The sequence below is a fragment of the Cucumis sativus genome, chromosome 3, assembly GCF_000004075.3.
Source record: "Cucumis sativus cultivar 9930 chromosome 3, Cucumber_9930_V3, whole genome shotgun sequence".
In the NCBI taxonomy this organism is placed as follows: domain Eukaryota; kingdom Viridiplantae; phylum Streptophyta; class Magnoliopsida; order Cucurbitales; family Cucurbitaceae; genus Cucumis; species Cucumis sativus.
In genome coordinates, this window is record NC_026657.2 from 16,666,074 (window position 1) to 16,688,119 (window position 22,046).

At 32.1% G+C, this 22,046-nt stretch overlaps 1 protein-coding gene across 2 annotated transcripts; it reads left to right on the plus strand.

The window, feature by feature from the left end:
• Positions 1 to 15,947: 15,947 nt before the first annotated feature.
• Positions 15,948 to 19,106, plus strand: LOC101207514 (S-adenosylmethionine decarboxylase proenzyme). 2 transcript variants are annotated; one of them, XM_031882231.1, is made up of 4 exons: positions 15,948 to 16,100; positions 16,237 to 16,318; positions 17,255 to 17,409; positions 17,501 to 19,106. In XM_031882231.1, exon 4 carries the CDS (start codon positions 17,665 to 17,667, stop codon positions 18,757 to 18,759), a length of 1,095 nt encoding a protein of 364 aa, XP_031738091.1. In that variant the 5' UTR covers positions 15,948 to 16,100; positions 16,237 to 16,318; positions 17,255 to 17,409; positions 17,501 to 17,664; the 3' UTR covers positions 18,760 to 19,106. The 2 variants fall into 2 exon arrangements, with proteins under 2 accessions (XP_031738091.1, XP_031738092.1); XM_031882232.1 differs by lacking the exon at positions 16,237 to 16,318 and having other exon boundaries at positions 15,952 to 16,100.
• The last annotated feature ends 2,940 nt before the right edge of the window (positions 19,107 to 22,046 follow it).

The following is a 22,046-nucleotide window of genomic DNA, read 5'->3' on the forward strand; positions in this document are numbered from 1 at the left end:
ACTCATTCTCTTATTCTTCAACAAAACAAAATGAGCATCCCTATATTGATTGAATATATCTTTTCTTTATTCATATATATATAATTAATATGTATTACAATGACACTTCTCAAATAATTAATGTACTGCAATGGAATAACTAAATTAATGCATTATATTATTGTATTATAAATTTAGTTTGAATACATTAATTAATTTAATTTACTAGTGAAGTCAACAAAATATGTATAAAAGTTTAAAGTTGGAAGCAAAAACAAAAGTAATGTCATAAATTATAATATAATAAAAAGAATTAGATACTTAAACAATATTGTATATAAGAACAAGAAAAATATAATAAACGTGTAAAATATATATGAGATTGTGCTCTTAAATATAAACATTGAAATTTTAGCACTACAATAAGATGGAAGTCACAAATAAAGGTTGGAATCTTTTCATCTATATATATATATTCTTTGATTATTTGTTGAAAGGAAAAATGAAAATTAGTCTAAGGTAACCTTTAATTTATAGACTACACTAGAGATAAAAACTAAATTAATGAAATTTGAATTAAACTGTTTTATGGAATGCATGGTTCTTTCCAATAATGGAAGGGCTTTGAGAAGTAAATGAATAATGGTGAGTGTTACCAACTAAATGACAAATTGAAGTTGTATTTATTAGCTAACTATGACTAGAAATTAGGTGGGAAGTGGGGTTCAATAATTTAATACACATAATATATACTCTTTTATTGTTAGAGAAGTCTAGAATTCCAATTTGAAAATTATATGTTGACTTCATCTTCAAGGTTATTACAAAATTTAACTCTCCATATTCATGCTAACAGTTTCTTTTTATATATATAGAATTACTAAGCTGAAATCAATTCCTTGATTATACGAAGATCTAATGCTAAATTGCTAATGATATGCGTTATCGTGTAAGTTTTCCTCTCTATCGTTTAAGTGTAGACGAAGAGAGGTTTTCGGGTAAGTCTAGGGTCGAACACAAAGAATTTAAGTTTCTAAGTTATCTTATTGCGCTGCTAAATCATGCAGTATAAACTCTACAATGTAACATATGAACAATATACTTTCTATCCTAACTATTTACACTACGGTATTTGGCGATGCAAGGTGACATGAAAAAAATGAGGAAAAATGGATAATGAACTCGTTATAGGCATGACGATGAAGGAATAGTCTAATTATGTAAACGCAATGAATTGTGCTTCACATTCAAGGCGATACAGAGCATATTTTTTCTCTAAATTAGGGAACGAGTTGCCTCTCGATGCTTTTGCCATACATGTCCTCCTTTCGGGATCCAAGTACACAAAGTTAAACTATGATTTATATTTAATCATTTTATAAGCATTCTAACTTGTTTCTCCTTGATTAAGGCGGAAAACCTCTCGGTGCTTTCGTCGCACACATTGTCATTTCTGCAACGTATGCAAAGGATGAACTTGGCGATAAGATTGCATTGCTTCAACCTTCTCTCTAATCACGTAGTTAAATGTGTGTTCTCACTTGTCAGATGATTACAATCAAAATCATTGTTCCTCTCGAATATACAATGTTCTTGACATCCACACTTAGCTCAGCAAAACTTAAAATGCAAACATTATGGTTCTTTAAGCATTAAAACACATTTTATTTCTAGCAAGCTAATCAAACGGATCAAATAAGGCAAGAAATAGACATACGAAAGAATAAAAGAAGAAATGTAATGCATTGAATGAAATAATTTTAGGCCTCTCCACCATCGAGTACATATTACAATACAAATAATATAAATATAAAATGGAAGAAAGAAGAAGGAACTACGCCTTAGAGTATGATTTATCATCCTCTTTGGCTCCGATTTTTGCCTATTGATGAGAGAAATGATGAAGGGGTAAGAACTCTCTCTCTCTTTTGCTATGGGCTCTCACTTAGAAACTCAAGGAAAGGGAGGATGGACAATGTAAGAACTTGCTCTCCGGTCAAAGTTTTTGCATATTTTGTTCTGAAGTGAGAGGCTTCATTTACAGGCGAGATTTGATGTTGACAGGAGACCACACGCCATTAATGTTTTTGAAAAGTTGCATCGGCGTCGTGCAGACTATCCTTTTGTCCTTTTTCTGACTTTCACGTCAACCAATTTTGTTTGCTAGTGTCCTAACGCCTAGCTTGTTTCTTTGTTCTCACATTGATTGAACGAGTCTTCACATGTAGACATTATTTCATCGAGCATCACTTATTTTGCCTAAAATCCTGCAATAAAAGCACTAAAACGCAGTAAAAAAGGGACAAGACTCTTTCATGTTATGTTATTCATAATTTAGTCAAATCGTCTACTTTTTCCCTTGTATTTCTACGAGTTATCACACCACAAAATTAAAATAATGTTTGTCCTCAAGCATCATCCCAGGATTCTAAGCATGGTTTCTCTTGTGCACATCGATAGACTTCGTTATTTTACATAATGCAATTCTAGTCTATCCTGCATTCTAGCATTTCTTCTCTTCTTCACTACTCTAAACTTGAAAATATTTCTAAATTCTAAACGTAGCAAGCTTAAGTCTCAAAATATCCTTATTCATTTCCAAAAAATCGTATTTTCTCTTTTTACGAAATGATTGTTGTTTAAAAAATTCTTAGTTCCTTTCTTTTTCTTGCAACGCTTTTATTAGCTAAGTTTATTTATTTACATACATTTGGCGTTGAGTGAAAAATCATAGGTACCCTATGAGTCTAGTCCTCTCCTCAACTATAACTTTTATTGTCACTTATTTACTTACTCTCAGATTTGGACGAATAAGCTTTGCTTCTTATTTACTTGGTGAGAGGTGGCGACAATGGAGTTCTTATTTCAATTGAATTTAGAATGAAATAATATGCTAGTTTTTATATATATATATATAAAAAGAATTAAAGCTTGAAAAGGAAGGGTTACTTGATTTTTCGAACACTTTAGCTCGAACCTTGCACACCCCCAAATTTAAAGTCTCACAAGGTCCTCATTGCGAAAAAATGAGTAATAAGATGAACTTAGAAAAATTTACAAAAGAGATTTGAAGTAAAAAATGTTCACCTAATGACTACGAGAAATATTTACGAAGTTCATTTTGCTAATAAAAAAAAGTGTCATCGTTAGGTACAAGCTAGATGAACTTAGCATAATTTTCATTATGAAAGTTATCCTTGCAAGAAACAAAAGAAAACATGAAAAGAATCCATAAATGAAACAAGTGCCAAGAAAAGTAAAATGCATAACTAGAAGAAATAAGGACTTGAAGAGATTTGATTACTAAATCGAATAAGCATAATACAAAAGAGCTGAAATTGAAAAGAAAAAATAATAGAATTTTAAAAACATCCCCCCAAATTTAATTCTTCAGGTGAGGATCAAGTTCACTAGAAGTGGGATTCGTTGGTTGAAAGGGGGAATGGTGTCATCAATTCTGGTACGATGATAAGCTAACAGACACGTTTTACGAATATCGTGTGCATATACTTCATTTGTGTTATGAATTGCATGTCATGCTGCTTCGAGATTTGACACGACTAGTTAGAGCGGGCAAAAATCAAACCTGTTAAGTTTTGCAGTGCAACTGAAAATTGCAAGACCGTGGAGTTAATATGGTAGACTATGGCTTCTAACCCATCCATTTTGGCACCGAGTCTTGTCACTGTTGTGTTGAGGCTGGTGACTTGGTTTTTTAGTGCCACATTCTCCCTAAAGCACTTCTTGAAAAGCCTCATTCATGGGCCATGCAATTATATTTTAGAGTAAGTCACGAAGCACTCCTTCGTTATACGCTTGGCCTTCAACTTTGGGCTATGTTTGTCGCGTTGAGCTCATCTCACCTCCATCTTCTCTGACAAGTAGGTCTTTGAAGAGTGAGTTATAAACGGTGTGCTAGGTTGTAGGGTCTCGTGGCACTACATTATCTGCCACATTTTCTATCTCAATGTCCCCTTCTGAAAGATTGACTACTGGAACGTTCAAGTTAGGACGCTTAGGGTCTAAATTGATGATTGACGAGTTAAAGGGTGCATGGCTTGGCGATAGATTTTTGTCGCGAGAGAGAGGTTTGAGGAGTTTGGACTTTGGGAGGAGAGGGAGGATTTTCATGAGATAGGGATGACAAGAGAGGTAGGGTAAGTGAAAGAATGGGGTTGATCTTGGTGGAGAAAGCTAGGCGAGGACTACACTGGCTGGAAGAGATGGGAGATGTTGGTGGAGGTAATTTGGTTGATGAAGAAGGCGATTTGGTTGGTGGAGAGGAGGTGGCGTAATTTCGTCATAAGGTAGAGGTGGAGGTGGAGTGTCATCTTGGAGTTGGAGTGAGTGAGAGAGATCTCTTCTAAGACCCTTTTATCTTGAGTTTTATTCGCTTTCTGCGCGGCGGGTCAACGTCAGACAAGAGTGTTCTTATTCACATCAATCTCTACCCTTGAGGTTGATTCCTTTCGTTTCAGTGTGGGTGGAGGTGGACATGCATATACTTCATTATTTTAAACTTCATGTATCCCTTGTTTTCATGTCTTCTAACGGCTTTTTCTTCTTATTTTGATGGAGGGTTCTTAACGCACTTAAGCCCCGCCAAGTTACACCTCCCGCCCATTTCTATTTGAGGGTTTCTCGCCAGGGTGAAAAGGTACTTCAAACACAATTTCTTCATTGTGGTTGGGAAGGGTTTGGTGCCTTTGGGGTTCCTCATCCAGCCAAGGAAAGCCTCATTCATTACAATTTCCAAGTTAAACGTCGACTTCTTCATGATGCAGTAGAGGAGCAATGGATACTCAAATGGCACCGTACTATCATGTCACGTGGAAATTATCATCTTCTTGACAAAGAACAACCAGACATTGGCTTCTATTGTCAATTGATGTGGATATAGTTGCAACTTCTCAGTTGGCGTTTCTTTCCAAGACACGTCTGGATAGGTGATACACTGTTCATATCATTTTTAATAGGCTTGGTGATAATCCTCTGGCCAGGGTAGTCATCCAGATTATTGGAGAGACCATATAATTTGTTGATCTCTTTTGTGATGAAGGTAACCTTCTTGCCTTCCACTGTTGCAAATGATTCCACCAGATGGTATTTCACATCATAAAACATATTTACGACATCCAGTCTCGCTTTTGTTTCTCCTCTAAATAACTGCTCTCATATGAACACCTTGATTGGCCCATAAAGGAAGTTTGGTAGATTACCACTAAACGAGAAGAACTCCCTCTCTCTTTTTGTTCTAAGCTCTCACCTAAAACTCAAGGGAAGAAGAAATAATTGACGATATGAACTTGCTCTCCAGCTAAGATTGCACACCATATTATGAAGTAGAGACTTTTATTTATATGCGAGGACTTATGTTGACAGGACATTCCATGCTTCATTAATGCCTCTAAAAAGCTACATCAAAGTCGTGCAGACGTCCTTTCATCCTTTTTCTGATAATAGATGCCAACCCAATTTTTCTGCTAGTGCCTCTGATCGCCTAACCCAGTTGCTTGTCATCATGTTGGTTGGACACGTCTCCTCGCGTAGCATTCTATCATCGAGCTCTACTTCTTTTTGCTTATATCATGTGATAAAAACATTAAAAGTGCGATAAAACAAGGACGAAGTTCTTTTGCAAGATGCGATATACAAGATAATCAAATTATATTTTTTTTCCTTTGTTTTCTTTTGTTCTTATGCGATAAAATTAAACTTCATTATTTTACATAAAATGCTACAATAACTTGTATTTCTACAATTATCACTTATTTTATCCTTCCTTACCTGGCCGAAAGGCCTAATCACTTGGGGAGAAAAAACTTAAAAAGTAAGTCAAAGACCTAGTGAGTGATACTTTTAGAAAATCTTTTAGATGTACAAAGCGTCTAAAACTTTCATCAAATAGGCTTTAACGTCTCTTTTACAAATCATAAACACACATTAGTCTTCCACATTCATTTCGTTGAAAAAATGAACCAGTCTCATGCACATAGACTACTATGATGTCTGTTTCATCAACAGCATCCTTGGAAGAATTTCCTGGTTCGTTTTTCGTTGCTCAAGTCTTTAAGCTTAATCAAGGCTCCTTTTACGCATTGGCCAACTTCACTCCACCATGCAGCCATTCCCTACATGGATGTCTTTACTCCTTGTGTGCACATAATAGTTAGCTTCATTGATAGGAATAAGACAATGGTTTACAAATAAACATAGCATTCAATGTAATCATTTAATATAAGACAATTTTTCTTTCGAAAACATTCTTTTCATAAACATTAGTGATAAGAACAACATTAAAAACAACATGAACTTTGGAAGAAAAGCTTCAAAATGATTTAAATTTCGTGTAGCTTAGAATGCCTTGTCTTCATGCTTCTTCTCGCCTAACTTCTTTTCTTTGTCCAACAGAGTAACACTAATGATTTTTGCATAACCATCTTTCTACTATCTTTTCTCCTTTATTTATATTTATCTTCAAAATAGATTAGGTCATCCTTAAGTCCTTAATAACTTGTCAATTCCTACTTAGAACTTTACACGCGTATGCTTAATATTTCTCATAACCATGTTTAGCTTAAGCTCTTAAACATGGCCCATTAAGTATACTAAGAAAATTTCCTAAAAACTTTCTAATTCTTCACCGCATACTTCAACTCGCTAGACCAGACTTGCTCGCTCTCTCTTCACCTTGCGTCGCTTAATCTTAATGTCAAGCATTCAAAACACATTTCCCTTTCCCGCACCATCCAGCTCTACGGCAACTCAACATATATAGTACTTAGCTTCTCAAACACTTTTTTTCTTCAAAATCTTCTCCAAAATCCATACTAAAATACTTATTTTCCAAAATTGACCCTTCTATTTAAACATGGGTCTTACAAAGTCTTTCTTCTCTTGGAAGCAATGGTACAAAAGTAGGATAAAATGTTAGATATAGGACTTTAATGAACTAGAAATGTGAACACAAATATATCACTATCAAATTCATAACTATCTACTTCCTATATCTCATTACTATTAATCCATGTTTGTCTAGAAATGATAAGTGGTTCAACAATAGTACCACGATTAGGGTGACGTGAGTCGTTGCATTGTAATGACTTATAAGACAAAACATCAGGATGATGTGTAATAGGTGCAAGTATCTTTTTCACAACTTTTTATTTTATCAAACATTTTGTTGGGTATTGCTATTTGTAAGATACTGGATTAATGGTTTTAAAAGAATGAAGTGTTGATATATTTAATGTAGAAAATGAAGAGAAAAAACAAAAAAGTTTGCATGTGATATGATTATTCATTAATGTTAATAAGAAAATATTTTATAATAAACCTGAAATTAGGGACAAAACGTCAAAATAAAATGAATTGAAAAAAAAAAGGTTTGTTAAAAATTGGCTACCAAACAGAGGAGGAAGGTTAGATGCGGTGAAAGACTGGGAAGATGACAGAGGTTTGACTGGAGAAACAAAGTTTGGAGTCGGAGTTGGAGGTTGTGTTTGGATTCAGGGTTAATTCCAACACTCACCCTGGAAATAATTGAGTTCTTGACTAGAATATGACTACACAAACACACATTGTGGACCCGCAACCAATCACCTACTCATCTTCTTCCCAAATCTCTCTTCTCTTGCCGTTTTCAACTTTATTTCTTCCCCTTTTATCATCTTAGTCAACTATATGCACTTTATACACCCTTTTCTTTCACTTTCACTTTCTCTCTTCCCCCATTTTCTTTTCTTTTCTTTTCTTTTCTTTTCTTTTCTTCCTTTCTCCCTATTTGCCAAATCAATAATGCTTCAAATTTAGAGAATTTACTTGCCTATCAAAGGAGATTTTATGGCATATTTTTAGATTTATTTGCTTTACACCTATTATAATTAGGTTTTAGTGTTCATTAATGACATTTTTCAAGATTCATTGAACAGGATAACTTGAGTGGCATATTTAATTCTCTCAAATGTTCTTTTCCTACACCTCTTGTGGGTTTTAGAATGTTAGCTTTTCGCCTAAACTTCTCCTTCTTGTTTGATGCTTATAGCATCTTCTAGGTCAATTTTATCCTCTCCAATAAAATCACTTACATCAAGTCTTAGGCTTAGGCTGACTAAAGCGTTTGTGTGGGTTTAATAATTCTATAATTCTATAATTTTATTAAATTTGATTTAATATTGTTGGTTCTAAGGATCTAATAAACCTATTCTTCAAAATATAGAGACTAAAAAGAATCCCCAACAGGGACATGGAAGAGAAAATGAAGTAACTCCAATCTCCACTGCAAAACCAATTCCGAAATGGGGATTTCTTAAATTGAGCAAAACGAAAAGCAAAGATTCCTATACAATGGCAAGGAAGGATGGAGGAAGCTAATAGGAAAGTTGTGGACTTTGAAAGAAATAAATGGGTTAAATTACCCCAAACTCCCTACTGTATTCGAAGATGGAGTCTAAACAATAGGGTTAAACCGGGGAGTGACAAAATAAAAAATTAACGGGTGAAAATTGCCAGTTGTTCCTTGTTTGATAGCTTCTGATTGGTCAGCTATGGGCCCCATAAGACGTGTCGCCTCGTCAGCCCTGTAATTAAACTGATTCTGCACACGTGTACTGTTGTCCTTAGAGACCCTCTCCCATGGATTCATTCTTCATAACGTTTCATTATTTAAATTTACCAATCTTCTCCTACACAAATCAGTTTTCATTTTTTAACCATTAATTTCTTTCTATTTCTACACCTATCAAAATTTCGTTTTAATTCATTTATTCTCTTTTCTTTCGTTTACGAATAATATTAAATAGAGATAGACATATTACTATAAAAATTATAATAATAATAAATTTCTTTCCACACGCACGGAAGAAAATTAAGTTCAATTCTTTTTCCTTTCTCCCAAACTACACATCTTTATAGGTGCAATCTAAGTTGTACAGAGTACGAGCTAGTTGAACCATATAATGTTATATCTATTTTTCTTTTCAAATCTTCATGTATATTTAGAATCTATATCTTTGCTTTTAACCATAGAATGAGGTGATGAATCAAATTGAAGTTCATTTTGCAAATCAATGAGTTCAACGGGTTTGAGATTAGATTTCACTATCTACTTACATAGAACAACAACATATTTATATGTTTTTAATGGATGAACATTTAAGTTATCTTTAATACCTTGTTTGGAAGGCTAACTTTAGATCTTTTCTTAATCTCTTTTCAAAAACTAAAGATTTTGTTGTGCTAATTATTTAATTAGCTTTTTTTGTTTACTTTAGATATGTAAATGTTTCGTTTTGTTTGATTATTAGAAGAGATGTTAATTTTTTAAACCTATTGACATCCATCATGCAAGGGTATCCTTAAGATATTAATTGCAAGGGTATCTTCTTTTATTTTATTCAATTGTCATGAGAGTGATTGATTTTGTCATTGGAATGACAAACACATCCAAACATAAAGGTTTGCAATTTTTAGATTATCTAAATAATTAAATAATTAAAATTAAACATTTTGAAAACTCTCAAATTTCTTCACTTTCATTGGAATTCTTTTAACTCTAGTATACAAATGTCTTGTACATTCATCAAATATCACTCTTTATAAACAATTTGACAAACATAATCACTAAAAAAAATAAGTATCTTAAAGACATTTGTAAAATATATTGAATGATTAAGAAGGTGACATATGATGGACATTAAGCTTAAATACATGAACATCTATATTAATAATGTTTATAATACTTTGGTCATTTCATTTTATTAATTCGTTGCCATCACTGCTCATTTAACTACTCATTCTAGATTTATTTTATTTTGATATCATATAAAAGGTTTTATTTTTTTTTAGCAAATATCATAAATAATTATTTTGAAAAATAATGTAAATGTTTATAGTCTATTTAAAAAATTTACTATAAATAGTTTCATTTTTGTTCAGTTATTTATACCAATTATCCTGATTTTTTAAAAGTACTTAAAGCTTTTAATAAATTACTTTATTTGGAATATGATATATTTCATTTATTAATGGTTGAGATGGATGCATGGACAAATGTTTGAAAAATCACATGCAAAAGGTTATGTGTACTCGTTCAAGTAAAATTTTCAAAATCTTTGACTCTCTCACTACTTAAAAAGCTACCAAATAAATTTTGACCTAAGGAATTTTCAAAAACAACTTTTTAAAATAACTCTTTATCAAATATAACAAAATTGATTCTGTTAGTTCAATTCTTCTTAATTGTATTTTGTTATATTTTATAAATACATTGAATTTTTTAGTACTCGTGATAATTCTACTCTTTGTTATTTGTTTACTAGTTTTGTTTTAATTTGTAGTTTATACGGAGAGGAAGTGAAGAAGTAAGATATTTGTAGTTTTTGAAAAGGATAATTGTAATTGATGACCATTTGAGAAATAATAATTAAGAATATAACAACATTTAAAAAAATTGCAAATATAGCAAAACTATCGCGGATAGAATTGTATTGCTGATAAACTCGTATGATTTATCGGTGATAGACCAATTTTTACAACATGATCTATCAGTAATAGATTCTATCATCGATAGAATTTGACAAATTTTGCTATATTTACAATTTTTTAAAAGATTACTATATACTTAATTATTTTGAATTTAATTGCTAAATTTGCAACTATTCCTTTTGAAAAATTAACCAAGATTGTTATTTACCAAAAAAAAATAAATTAATTTTATAGCTAAATTTATAAAAACGGGTTTTTCCAAAAATAATAGAAAAACGTACTAGTACCTTTCATTAAAAAAAACTATTAAACTCTCTTTTCCTATTTTTGCAAATGCTTTTTTATTTTCCTGTAAATTGCTTTTCATTTTTTCTACTCAAGAGAATTAAAACAATTGGGCTCTTACCTTTTTATTATTATTATTATTAAGGCAATATATATATATATATATATAGTATAGCTTTTTTGGAAAGTGTGCATAGAAAGATGCCATTCATTTATTGCGCTATTGTTGTCCTGATCCAAAGTTATTAGTATTACTAAACTTTATCAAAAGAAAAAAAGAAGTATAGCACACAAAATTGAAATATAAAATTATATAAATTAAAGAAAACACTTTATCAGTTTATCAACGATAGTAGAGGTAAGATTTTGATTCAATTACTTTTGTGCTGATAATCAGTATTTAATCGATTAAATTAAGTTTGAATTAGTGAAAAAATAAATATATACTTAGAAGTTGTTTGATTTTTAGAACTAAAATAGCCAAAATCTTCAAATGCTAGTTTGTTTGCAAGAAAATTGGTAGAATGTTAAATAAATATTTAGGTAGCCATATCTTTTTAATAGGAATGTATTGAAATAACATTATCAAAATAAAATATATTCTCATATTTGTAGTGAAAATGTGTAGAATTTGATTAGATTGAAAGAGAGAAAATACTTCAAAAACAAAAACTTGTAATTGGGTGTGTGTGGCGGCAAACTATAAGGTAGGTGACTTTGGGTTGGAGGCGACGATGATGAGAGATGGGAAGGATTGGACATTTGAGTGGTGGAGGCATGAAGAATCAAATTTAGATTATGTATCCAATTAGGAATGTGTTTTGAGTAAACATTTAGTTTTTACCCTAAAGTTAAACGTGAAGGAAGAAGTAAAATTTTTCAAAATAAAAGAGAGAGAGAGAGAGAGAGAGATAAGATTAGAAAAAGAAATAAAATGCATGGATATATTTTGCATGGGCAATGTCGAAAATAGCCCTGAGTAGATAACTCGTATCTTAAATTATGAACAAATAAAGAATACAAGGCATGAAATGAATAGTTGGAAAGAGGAGATAAGAATTGCTTCCAAGGTTGCGTTGCCTCGGCTTTCACATACTTATACCAAAGAATAAAACTACATTACGATATTTATTAAATAACGTTGAAACTACCGAGTATTATTTGCATATTTTGGATGCTTTCATTCTTTACTTTTTCTTTTTTTAATTACTATTCTTTTTACTACATTTATAAAGAGATGGACTTGCATAAGTGATTTTGATGTTTCCTAAATATAATTATTAATTAATCTAATGCATCCACTTTTTAAATGGTTTGCTTTAATAAGCTTGACAAAACACATACAAATATATACGACCATGATAAAAAATGCAAAACTCATGCGGTACGTTATTTTTTATTTTTTATTTTTGGCAATTTGTTCATTTTCTCTTGTGAGTTCTCCATCTCTCTTTTTATTTTTAAATGATTTATTTTTCTGTTTGAATCTTCTGTTTCATCTTCACTCTTTCTTAAAGCTACTTCATCTTTTTCATATTCAAGATTATTAGGATCATTTAAATATCTTTTTAACATGATCTAAACAATTGTTTACTATGGTCAACACCGAGTCGTTTAAATTTAAACACATTTTTTCATCGTTTAAAATAAATTACAAGATTGTGTGGATATGATCTAAACGATCACTCACCATAGTCACCACAAACGTTTAAAATTGATGCATTTTTCTCATCGTAAAAAAGAACTACACAATCGTGTATCATGACCTAAACGATCGTAAATTGTTCGTTTAGACTATAGTGCACGATCATTTACAAGAATATTACATACATGTACTTGTGGTCGATTAATCATGTGTTGGCTAGAGTATTTTTTATATTTTCTAATGTGCTTTTTAGCTATTCTAGCTATTTTTTATATTTCTAAAAAAATAACCTTTTTAAAATTCTAACTTTTGTGAAAATCTACAAAATAGTAGTTTTTTGTTCAAATTTTTTAACTATTTAAATAAATATATTATAATAATGTTATTCTATACTAATATATTTTTTCCATATACTTTATCATTTTATTTGATTAGATTTTTGTAGGGGCACTTCTAAAAATAGCCAAACAATTTATGATATTATGACTCATGTCACTATATTTTCTAAAATGCAAAAGTAGCAAATTTAAAAGATAACCATCTGATAGTCTATTATAATCTTCTGATATCCCTTTATATCACAAATTACTTGTCATATTTGTCATATTCACAATATGCAAAAAAAAAAAAAAAAAACGTCATAAGCTGTTTTTTTTCTAAATATTTTTGTCATTTCATACCATTTTTCATTTTTTTACAACAATTATTTTATCAAATTGTTTAGATTATGCTGAAATTCATATATAATTTTAAAATTATATATTATAAACATATTATGAAGTTACCAATATGTTTTAAACATATTAATTATCAATGTAAAAGTAATTAAAATAATATGACTATTTTAGTTGATTTAACTAAATTACACCAATTTGGTATTTATTTATCCAATACCATGATTCGTTTTTCTAATTTAAAATAAAAAATTTACCGAACATTATTTTACTACATTTAACAAAACTGATTTTTTGAAAATGAAAGCTAATAAAAGTTTTTTCCAAAGTTACAACAACTAACCTAAGAGATCCGTTAAAGATGAAGGGGCAATATGTTTGACTTAAGGCTGGTAGGACCCACATCTTGTCACGTCCCCACTTGAAATGCATTCTCGAGTGCTTCCAATGACTCTAAGTGAAACGCTAGAACATCCGACCTTAAACTCAGCTCTTACTTGAACTTAAACTTTGTCATATGAATAAGAATGCAACACTTAATTAGAATTTGAAGGAACTTGTCAATTTTATTCACTCTTAAGCAAATTTAGTACAACTGCTAAACTTAAGTTCCAACGCCTTGCCCAACTCTTATCGCCTGATACAACGGAGTGGCTCGCCAACAATTGCAACCTCTTTACTTCGCTTACCTGGAAAAGGAGAAACTTAAAACCTAAGCGTAACACTTAGTGAGCGACATTTTAAATGAAAACCTTTGGAAAATACAAGTACATGTATGAATTTATTTTGCAAGATCAACTTCACAACGTCTCAACATGCACTAAAAACATTAAACACCACATTAGCTCTACTTAATCCTTTCACACCATATTAGCCTCTACTTAATCCTTTCTCTAGGACATTGAACCATTCCCACACATAAATTACTGTGACGACACGTATCATCAACAACATCCCTAGGAGATTTATGGGTTCAATTCTAGTTTCTTAGGCGGTTAGCTCGAATGCAGACATCTCAACACATTCGACCAGTACCTTCTCATCACCATGCAAATGTCTCAATGCATGGTTGTCTTGACTATTATATCCACATAATATCTAGCTAGCTCTTGATAGGAACAAAGCTAATGGTTTACTTGCATTTAAGCATTTCATACAAACACCATAAAACGAAATACTTTGAAACATTTCAATTACTTGAAAATATTCTTTCAAGAATCATGCTTTTCTTATAAATCATACACAAGTTTATACATGCATTTAAAATGTACATAATATAACATGACTTGAAAAGAAAAGCTTTAGAAATTTCTACTCTCTTTAGAAGGATCACTTACTCAAACTAAATGGTTCTCCCCCACCCTCTTCTCTTCTCCTTGCCTGGTGTTCTTTTGGAAGAGCTTCAACACTTAGGATTTCCTTATCCCTTTCTTTTAACCCTTCGAGACCTAATTTATACTACTACTAAATTGGATTAGTCATCTTTAAATGCATTTTATCTTGCCAGCTCCTACTTAGTATCTTATATAAGTATAGGTTTAGTATCTTCTTTAATCATGCTTAACTCTATCCTAAGAAGCTGGCTAATGCAGATTCTTAATTCTTCTTGAATTTTCTTAAATTAAATTTCTTTCTCATTTGACCCTTCCTCGCCCAGCTCAAAATACGAAATCTTCTTCGTGTAAGATAGCCATAACGCATAATTACACCTTCCTTGCATTGCCTAGCTATAACGCAGACTTTCATCCAAAATGTCTAAACTTATACTATGAGACCCGCTTCTAATTTGAGTATAAGAAGTAAAAACTGGCTAAGTATTTTGAAATTTGCGTTTTGGATAAGAGGAGGCATTTTGAAATAAGACTTCGCGATAAAAAGTTGGCGTTTTAATCAATTCGCGGAAAGGATTAAGTGATAAAATTTTATATGGTTAAGTATAAGTTTTGCGATTAAGAAGTTAGTTCCCGAGAAAATTTTGAGAAAAGAAGGATTTGCGGTAGGACCTATAACTCTAAAAGCTCACAAGAGAAAGAGCACCGCCAGAAAAGTTATGGGTTAAGACTTTCAAAAGTTATGTTAAGCAGTTAAAGCTATTCGAGGAATGAAATTAGGTGAAAATAAAGGTTTGGTGAGAAAATATCAAATCTGATTTGACAGAGGTTAAGCATGACTAAGATAAATATTAATTTTACACGTGTGAGGTTTTAAGTAACAACTGACAATCGAACAAAGCACCAAAAATGACCAATATAGGTTAAGAAATAATATAAATAGAGAATTTGGTGATTAAGTAAACACTAAGATTTTGTTTAAGAGCTAAAATGGTACTCTTTTGATCTTAGAAATGAAGAAGAAAAACAAGATGTTAACTGAACTACATAATTTTTAAAATTTTAAGGTGTTTGATAACTTTTCAAAATGCAAATTTAAAAAATGAGATTGAAAGATAATCCATTTTAATAAATGAGATTGAAAAATAATTGATTTTAAAGGGAATTACATATCCAAAATTTAATTTGAGAAAATATGTTTTTCAACCAAATTATGTATATAAAATTGTGTTTTGTTTTTTTTGTTGAAAATTTAAAGACCGTAATAAATATTATGAATTTATAGAAAAAAGCCGAAATTAAAGAAACAAAATATTTTCAACGATTAGGAAAAAACGGGAAATCTTTTTTAAAAGAAAGGCAGTGAAGAAAAAGGCAATTCTTTAAATATAATAATGATAATTTGGCACCCCGCTTTGGAAAAGCGAGCAAGGGTGATACTGTCATTTCACATACCTAGAATAATGGCAGCGAAAAAATTTAGGGTAAAACCGTAATTAAATAGAAAACGCGTGGCTTTTCCGCTACGGTTTTACTATATAAGTACCTCTCCTCTTCGGAAGACCTCACAAAACGCAAACGTTCTTCCGCCTCTTCTATTCTCATCGTCTCGAGAGAATTTTATTTGCTTTCGCTTTTGGTTTCATTGCAAGTCTTAGGGATTTCTTGGCTTTCGTTCTCAGCCGCTAGCTCATTTAATCTGTAAGATTCTTCTTCTTTCTTTCTTTGTGATCTTAGGGTTAATGGTCATCGATTTCTTTTGTTAATCTTTCTGAAATTCTGATTTCTGGGGTTTTCCCCCTTTTATTTCCTGATTTCGATTTGGTTTTGTTAATAGGATTTTATTGGAGAAAGAGTCCAAAGGAAAAGGGTTTCTCGGTGTTACTGGTTCACCGATTTTTTGCATTTTGTATTTATTGGTACGTTCTCCCTTTCTCCCTCGGGATATTGGGATGGGGTGATTAAAAAGTTTTGTTGATGTTTGATCAAGATGATTCTCTGACTTGGGTTTTGGATTTGTGGGATTGTGATTGATTTGGGTTGTTAGTTATTTTTTTAAAAAAAAATCTGTAATAGCATGTATTTTTGTTCTTGATTTCTGTTTGAACCCAGGATTTCTAGATTTTTTAAAATTATTTTCTTCATATCGATTTAGGTATGTTGATGTTGATCCGAATGGGATATCAAATTGAGGGAATCGTGTTCGTTTTTATCTGAATAAAATATTGGGTTTCTAGAGCAACATGTTCTCTTTCTTAGCCTAGTTGTATGTATTAATGGTTGATTGCATGGCGAAGATAACGAGGGGGTTCGCGTAGTAAAGAAGACTTTACTTTTTTGAATATGAAAAAAGGGGTTTTTGTTTTACTTTTAAAATAATAGAGCAATAATAGGAAAAAGCATCATTTGATTTTCCTTCACGGGTTTTGTTGCATATTTTGCTTTAATCTGTTTGCTTTTTCATAAAGCGTTATTTCATGATTGCAGATCTGTATCCTCTATTATTATTTTTTTTATTATCATTATATTATTATCATCATCATCATCATCATCGTTGTTATAATATCATTTTTTACTACGTTAGGATAACGTTTTGTATGAAATCAATGTTTGTCCTTTACCCCTTGATTCCTCCATTTCGTTTGCTTTTTGTTTTTTCATATTGTTCTTCAATTAGATTCAGTTTTGCCAGATTGAGTTTTTTTTTTTTTTTTTTTTTTTTTTTTTTTTTTTTATCATCTCCTAAGGCTCTCATGTTAAGGACGTCTATGAATTTGGGTGGTTTGTTTATTGTATTCTATTGAAGGTTGAGAGTTTTCTGATTTCATCTTGGGGTGTTATCTCTATTTTTGCAGCGAATGATTTAATGGAGTCAAAAGGTGGTAAGAAGAAGTCTAGTAGTAGTAGTAGTAGTAAATCTCTTTTCTACGAAGCTCCCCTCGGATACAGCATTGAAGACGTCCGACCACACGGTGGAATCAAGAAGTTCAGATCTGCTGCTTACTCCAACGTATGTTCCTACTTACACTATCATGTTTGTTGTTGTAGCATTATCATTTGTGTGTTGGCTAACGACTAATCTCTTGTTTCTTCTTCTGCAGTGCGTTCGAAAGCCATCCTGAGTTTCGCTGAGTTTCGTTTTCCCTGCGCCCCAGGATCCTTAGTTTCATAATAATTTTTAGTTTGTCTTTTTTCTTCAGTACTCTCTACTATCCTCGTTCTCTCGTTCAATCTCTCAACATAATTAGCTTCCTTTTAAGAAAAGATGACGTGTCCAACCTCTGCTATTGGATTTGAAGGCTACGAAAAGAGGCTTGAAGTATCATTCTTCGAGCCTAGTGTTTTTGTTGACCCTAGGGGCATGGGTCTCCGTGCTCTGTCAAAGGCACAATTGGATGAAATTCTTACATTAGCTGAGTGCACCATTGTCGACTCTTTGTCAAATGACTATCTTGATTCGTATGTCCTTTCAGAGTCGAGCCTCTTCGTGTACCCATACAAGTTCATCATCAAAACTTGCGGCACTACTAAGCTGCTTCTTTCAATCCCAGCTCTGCTGAAGTTAGCTGATTCGCTGTCTCTTACTGTGAAGTCTGTGAGGTACACTCGCGGCAGCTTTATCTTTCCTGGTGCCCAGTCTTTTCCCCATCGCAGCTTCTCTGAGGAAGTTGCTGTTCTCGATGGCTATTTGGCCAGGCTTGGCCTCAATGGTTCTGCTTACGTGATGGGAAGTCCTGATGAAACGAGGAAATGGCATGTTTACGCTGCCTGTGCCAGTATGGGGAATCAAAGCAATAACCCCGTTTATACCCTGGAAATGTGCATGACTGGTTTAGACAAGGAGAAGGCGTCTGTCTTCTTCAAAACAGATGCAAGTTCTGCTGCTGCAATGACTGAAAACTCTGGTATTAGGAAAATTCTCCCAAAATCTGAAATATGTGACTTTGAGTTCGACCCTTGTGGTTATTCCATGAATGCCATTGAAGGAGATGCTGAGTCTACAATCCATGTTACTCCAGAAGATGGGTTTAGTTATGCAAGTTTTGAAGCAGCTGGTTATGACTTCGATGATATGAATCTGTCTAAGTTGATTGTGAGGGTGCTGGCATGCTTCCAGCCATCTGATTTTTCTGTTGCCCTCCATTCAGACGTTGTTGGTGAAAATCTGGAAGACTTGCTCTGTCTGGAATTGAAGGGGTACGAGGGTGGTGAGAAGAGCTGTGAAATACTGGGGGAAAATGGAACCGTCATCTACCAGAGCTTTATGAAGACTGAAGGAGATTATGCCTCATCTCCAAGGTCGACCCTTTTGAAATGTTGGAGTGAGGACGAGAAGGACGAGGAAGTTGGGAAGTATTAGAACTTTCATCAACTTTTACTCTAGCTATTTTTTTTTTTATCGTACTAGTAATGAATAAACGAAGAAGTATCTTGGGGGGGTCTTGTTTAAGCTGCCTTGGGTGTGTTTATGCAGCATATTAAAAGAGTCGTGTTCTTTCATTAGTGTCTTGTTTTTCTTTTTCTTCGTTGTTGGAGTTATATTTCATTCTGCAAATAATTCCCTGATGGGAAAGCTTGTGTCCTTTAATTCTGCCTGCTGTTGGTCTGCTTTTGCATCGTATTACGTTATGATGAAACTTATCAATCATCTTTTCTTATTTTAATCATGACTTGTTTGAATAAAATTTACTTTTGTTCTTTGCTTTATTTATGTGATCATGGGCATCTGGATGGTATGCAGATAGATTTCAACCTTCTGTTTCTTTTTTGTTCTGCTTTGATTATTATTATTTATTATGATTGGTGGAGGGTGCGGAATAATAGGCCAACTATTGTGAAAAGTAGACAATAATGAGGAGACAAGGGAGGGAAGGAGTTATTTGGCCATCGAGTCTGCCAAAAATTTGAGCATTCCAAAACTTTGAAAGTTTCTTGGCTTTTTAGATTCGATGAAGTACATCAAGTATTGATTATGGTACAAGTTTTAGGGTGGAAGCTGTATTTTGCTACAAAGGTAAAATCATCGTTAATTGATGAATTGGATAGAAAAGTGGTTTGATATGGCAAGAGGGACCTAGGTAATGGAATTATGACTCGTTCTGATGCAGATGAATGTTAGAATTACTTTTCTCCTGGCCTACCCTAGACACTGAATTTGAATTTGTAGAGTGCTTCAACTCCAAAAGATACCATTGTATGGCGAATTAATACCCTTGAATAATACACATTTTGGAAGAATTAGCCAATATTTAGGACCTCAATAAAGAAATTGGAGTCCTTTTGCTTGCAAGTCAGGGGATTAAAATGCAAATATGCACCCAGAAAAAGGTAACATAAACCGACTTTTTTTTTTTTTTGGAATCCATTCCTGTTTTTACTATTTTAGTTGTGTTTAGTATTAGCATATTACTAATGGCGATCCACCATAGGTTTGAATATGTTATACTCTGTTTTTGTTGGGTGTTTGAAATCTCACATTTGTTTTCGAGTGGTTCCAAAAGCAAACTCAAGGATTTATCGGCGATTATCACACCAAAAAGAGGTTAGAGTTTTCAAGATTAGATTAACAAGGGAGGTGGGATTAAGGAACTTGAAAGAAAATGAGACTTGAGGATTGACTATAGAGATATTTGTGGACCATTAACTTCCACCAAGTGGACCTCCAGCAGATGGTCTCATGTGTGCTTATTATCAAGTTGTAATCTTGCTTAAATAATTAAGTTAAAAGCATAGTTTTCTTATTATATAATTAAAAACATTCGACTTGATAATGCTGGTAATAATTATTGTATGTCTATTAAAATAAATGTCAAATAACTTATAGCTCATGTTCATACACAAAATGATTTAGCATAACTATTTATAAAACGTTTGTATTTACATTGCTAGAGCATTGCTTATGAGATCTAAACTCTCTACATGGACATTGCAATTTTGCATGTTGTGTCACTTGTGCATATTATGCCAACAACTTATTACAAGTATTCACCATTATAGTTAACATATGACTATGAGCAAAATATTTCTCATTTGAGAATATTTGGATGTGCATGATATATGTTCCAATTGCTCCACCACAACGTACTAATTAGATGGATACTCAAATTAGGTTAGGAATATATGTTGGATTTGATTCCTGGTCAATTATTAAATATCTCGAACTCCTTTACTACATGATTTGCTTGTTGTCATTTTGATGAGACAAATTTTCTAACATTAGGAGGAGGAATTAAGAAGTTGAAAAAAGAAATTTCATGAAATGTATCATTATTGTCTCATTTAGAGTCTCGTACAGATGAACGTGAACTTGAAATTCAAAAAATAATTCATTTACAAAATATAGCACATTAGTTATCAAATGCATTTGTAGATGTAAAGAAAGTTACTAAATCAATATAACAATTGCAAATGTACCATAAAAAATTGAGATCCCAACACAACAAGTTGTCATTAATGAGCCAAAAACATAGTAGACTGGTAGGTTCTAAAGATAAAAACCCTAAAAAAAATTGAGTGAATAACTCGATTAAGATATGGATGTTCTAGAAGAAATCTGAAATTTGAGTTATAACAAAAATGTCAAAGAAGATAAAACAATTGAAGATAATAATGAGATTTTGATAAACTATGTCATGATAAGAAAAATATGGAACCGAACTAATATAGTTGTTGACAACATATTTGCATATAACATTGTTGTTGATATTATATTCGTAAATGAAAATCTTGTACTTGAAGAATGTCGACAAAGAAAAAATTGGTATTTGTGGAAAGAAACAATTAAGCCAGAATTAAATTCACTTTCAAAACGTCAAGTTTTTGGATTAGTAGTCCAAACACCAGAAGATGTTAAACCTGTGCGATATAAATGGGTATTTGCGAGAAAAAGAAATGAAGATAATGAGATCATAAAATATATAAAACAAGATTAGTTGCGCAACATTTTGCAAAAAGACTTAGTGTTGATTATGAGGAGACATATTCCGTGGCAATGGATGCAATCACATTAAGATTTTTAATTGGTCTGACTCTGTATGAAAATCTGGACACACATCTTATGAATGTAGTCACAACATATTTATATGCATCACTTGATAATGGTATTTATATGAAAATCTCACAAGGATTTAAGATAGCTGAAACATATAAATCAAGTTCTTGTAAATCATTATATGGATTAAAAAAATCAAGAAAAATGTGATACAATCGTGAGTGAATGTTTGTTGAAAGATATCAAAGTAATCCAATATTTTCATATGCTTTTATAAAGAAATCACTATCTGGATTTGTTATTATAACTATATATGTTGATGATTTAAATGTAATTGAAATTCGTGAAGAGCTTTCAAAGGCAATAAAGTATCCTAAGAAAGAATTTGAAATGAAAGATCTCGAAAAAAATAAAATTCTGCCTTGGGTTATAAATTAAACATTTAGCAGATGAGATCTTTGTTCATAAATAATCTTAAACAATATTTAAAAAAAAAAAATTATATGGATAAAGCATTCATTGAATATTCCAATGCAAGTTTGTTCACAATAGATGTGAAGAAATATATATTTCGACCACAAGATGATAATGAAGAACTCTTAGGTTCAGAAGTACCATATCTTAGTGCAATTGGTGCACTTATAGATTTTGCTAAT

Excerpts from the sequence above, each read along its gene's own strand:
- LOC101207514 (XM_031882231.1), top strand. The coding sequence starts at position 17,665 with ATGACGTGTCCAACCTCTGCTATTGGATTTGAAGGCTACGAAAAGAGG.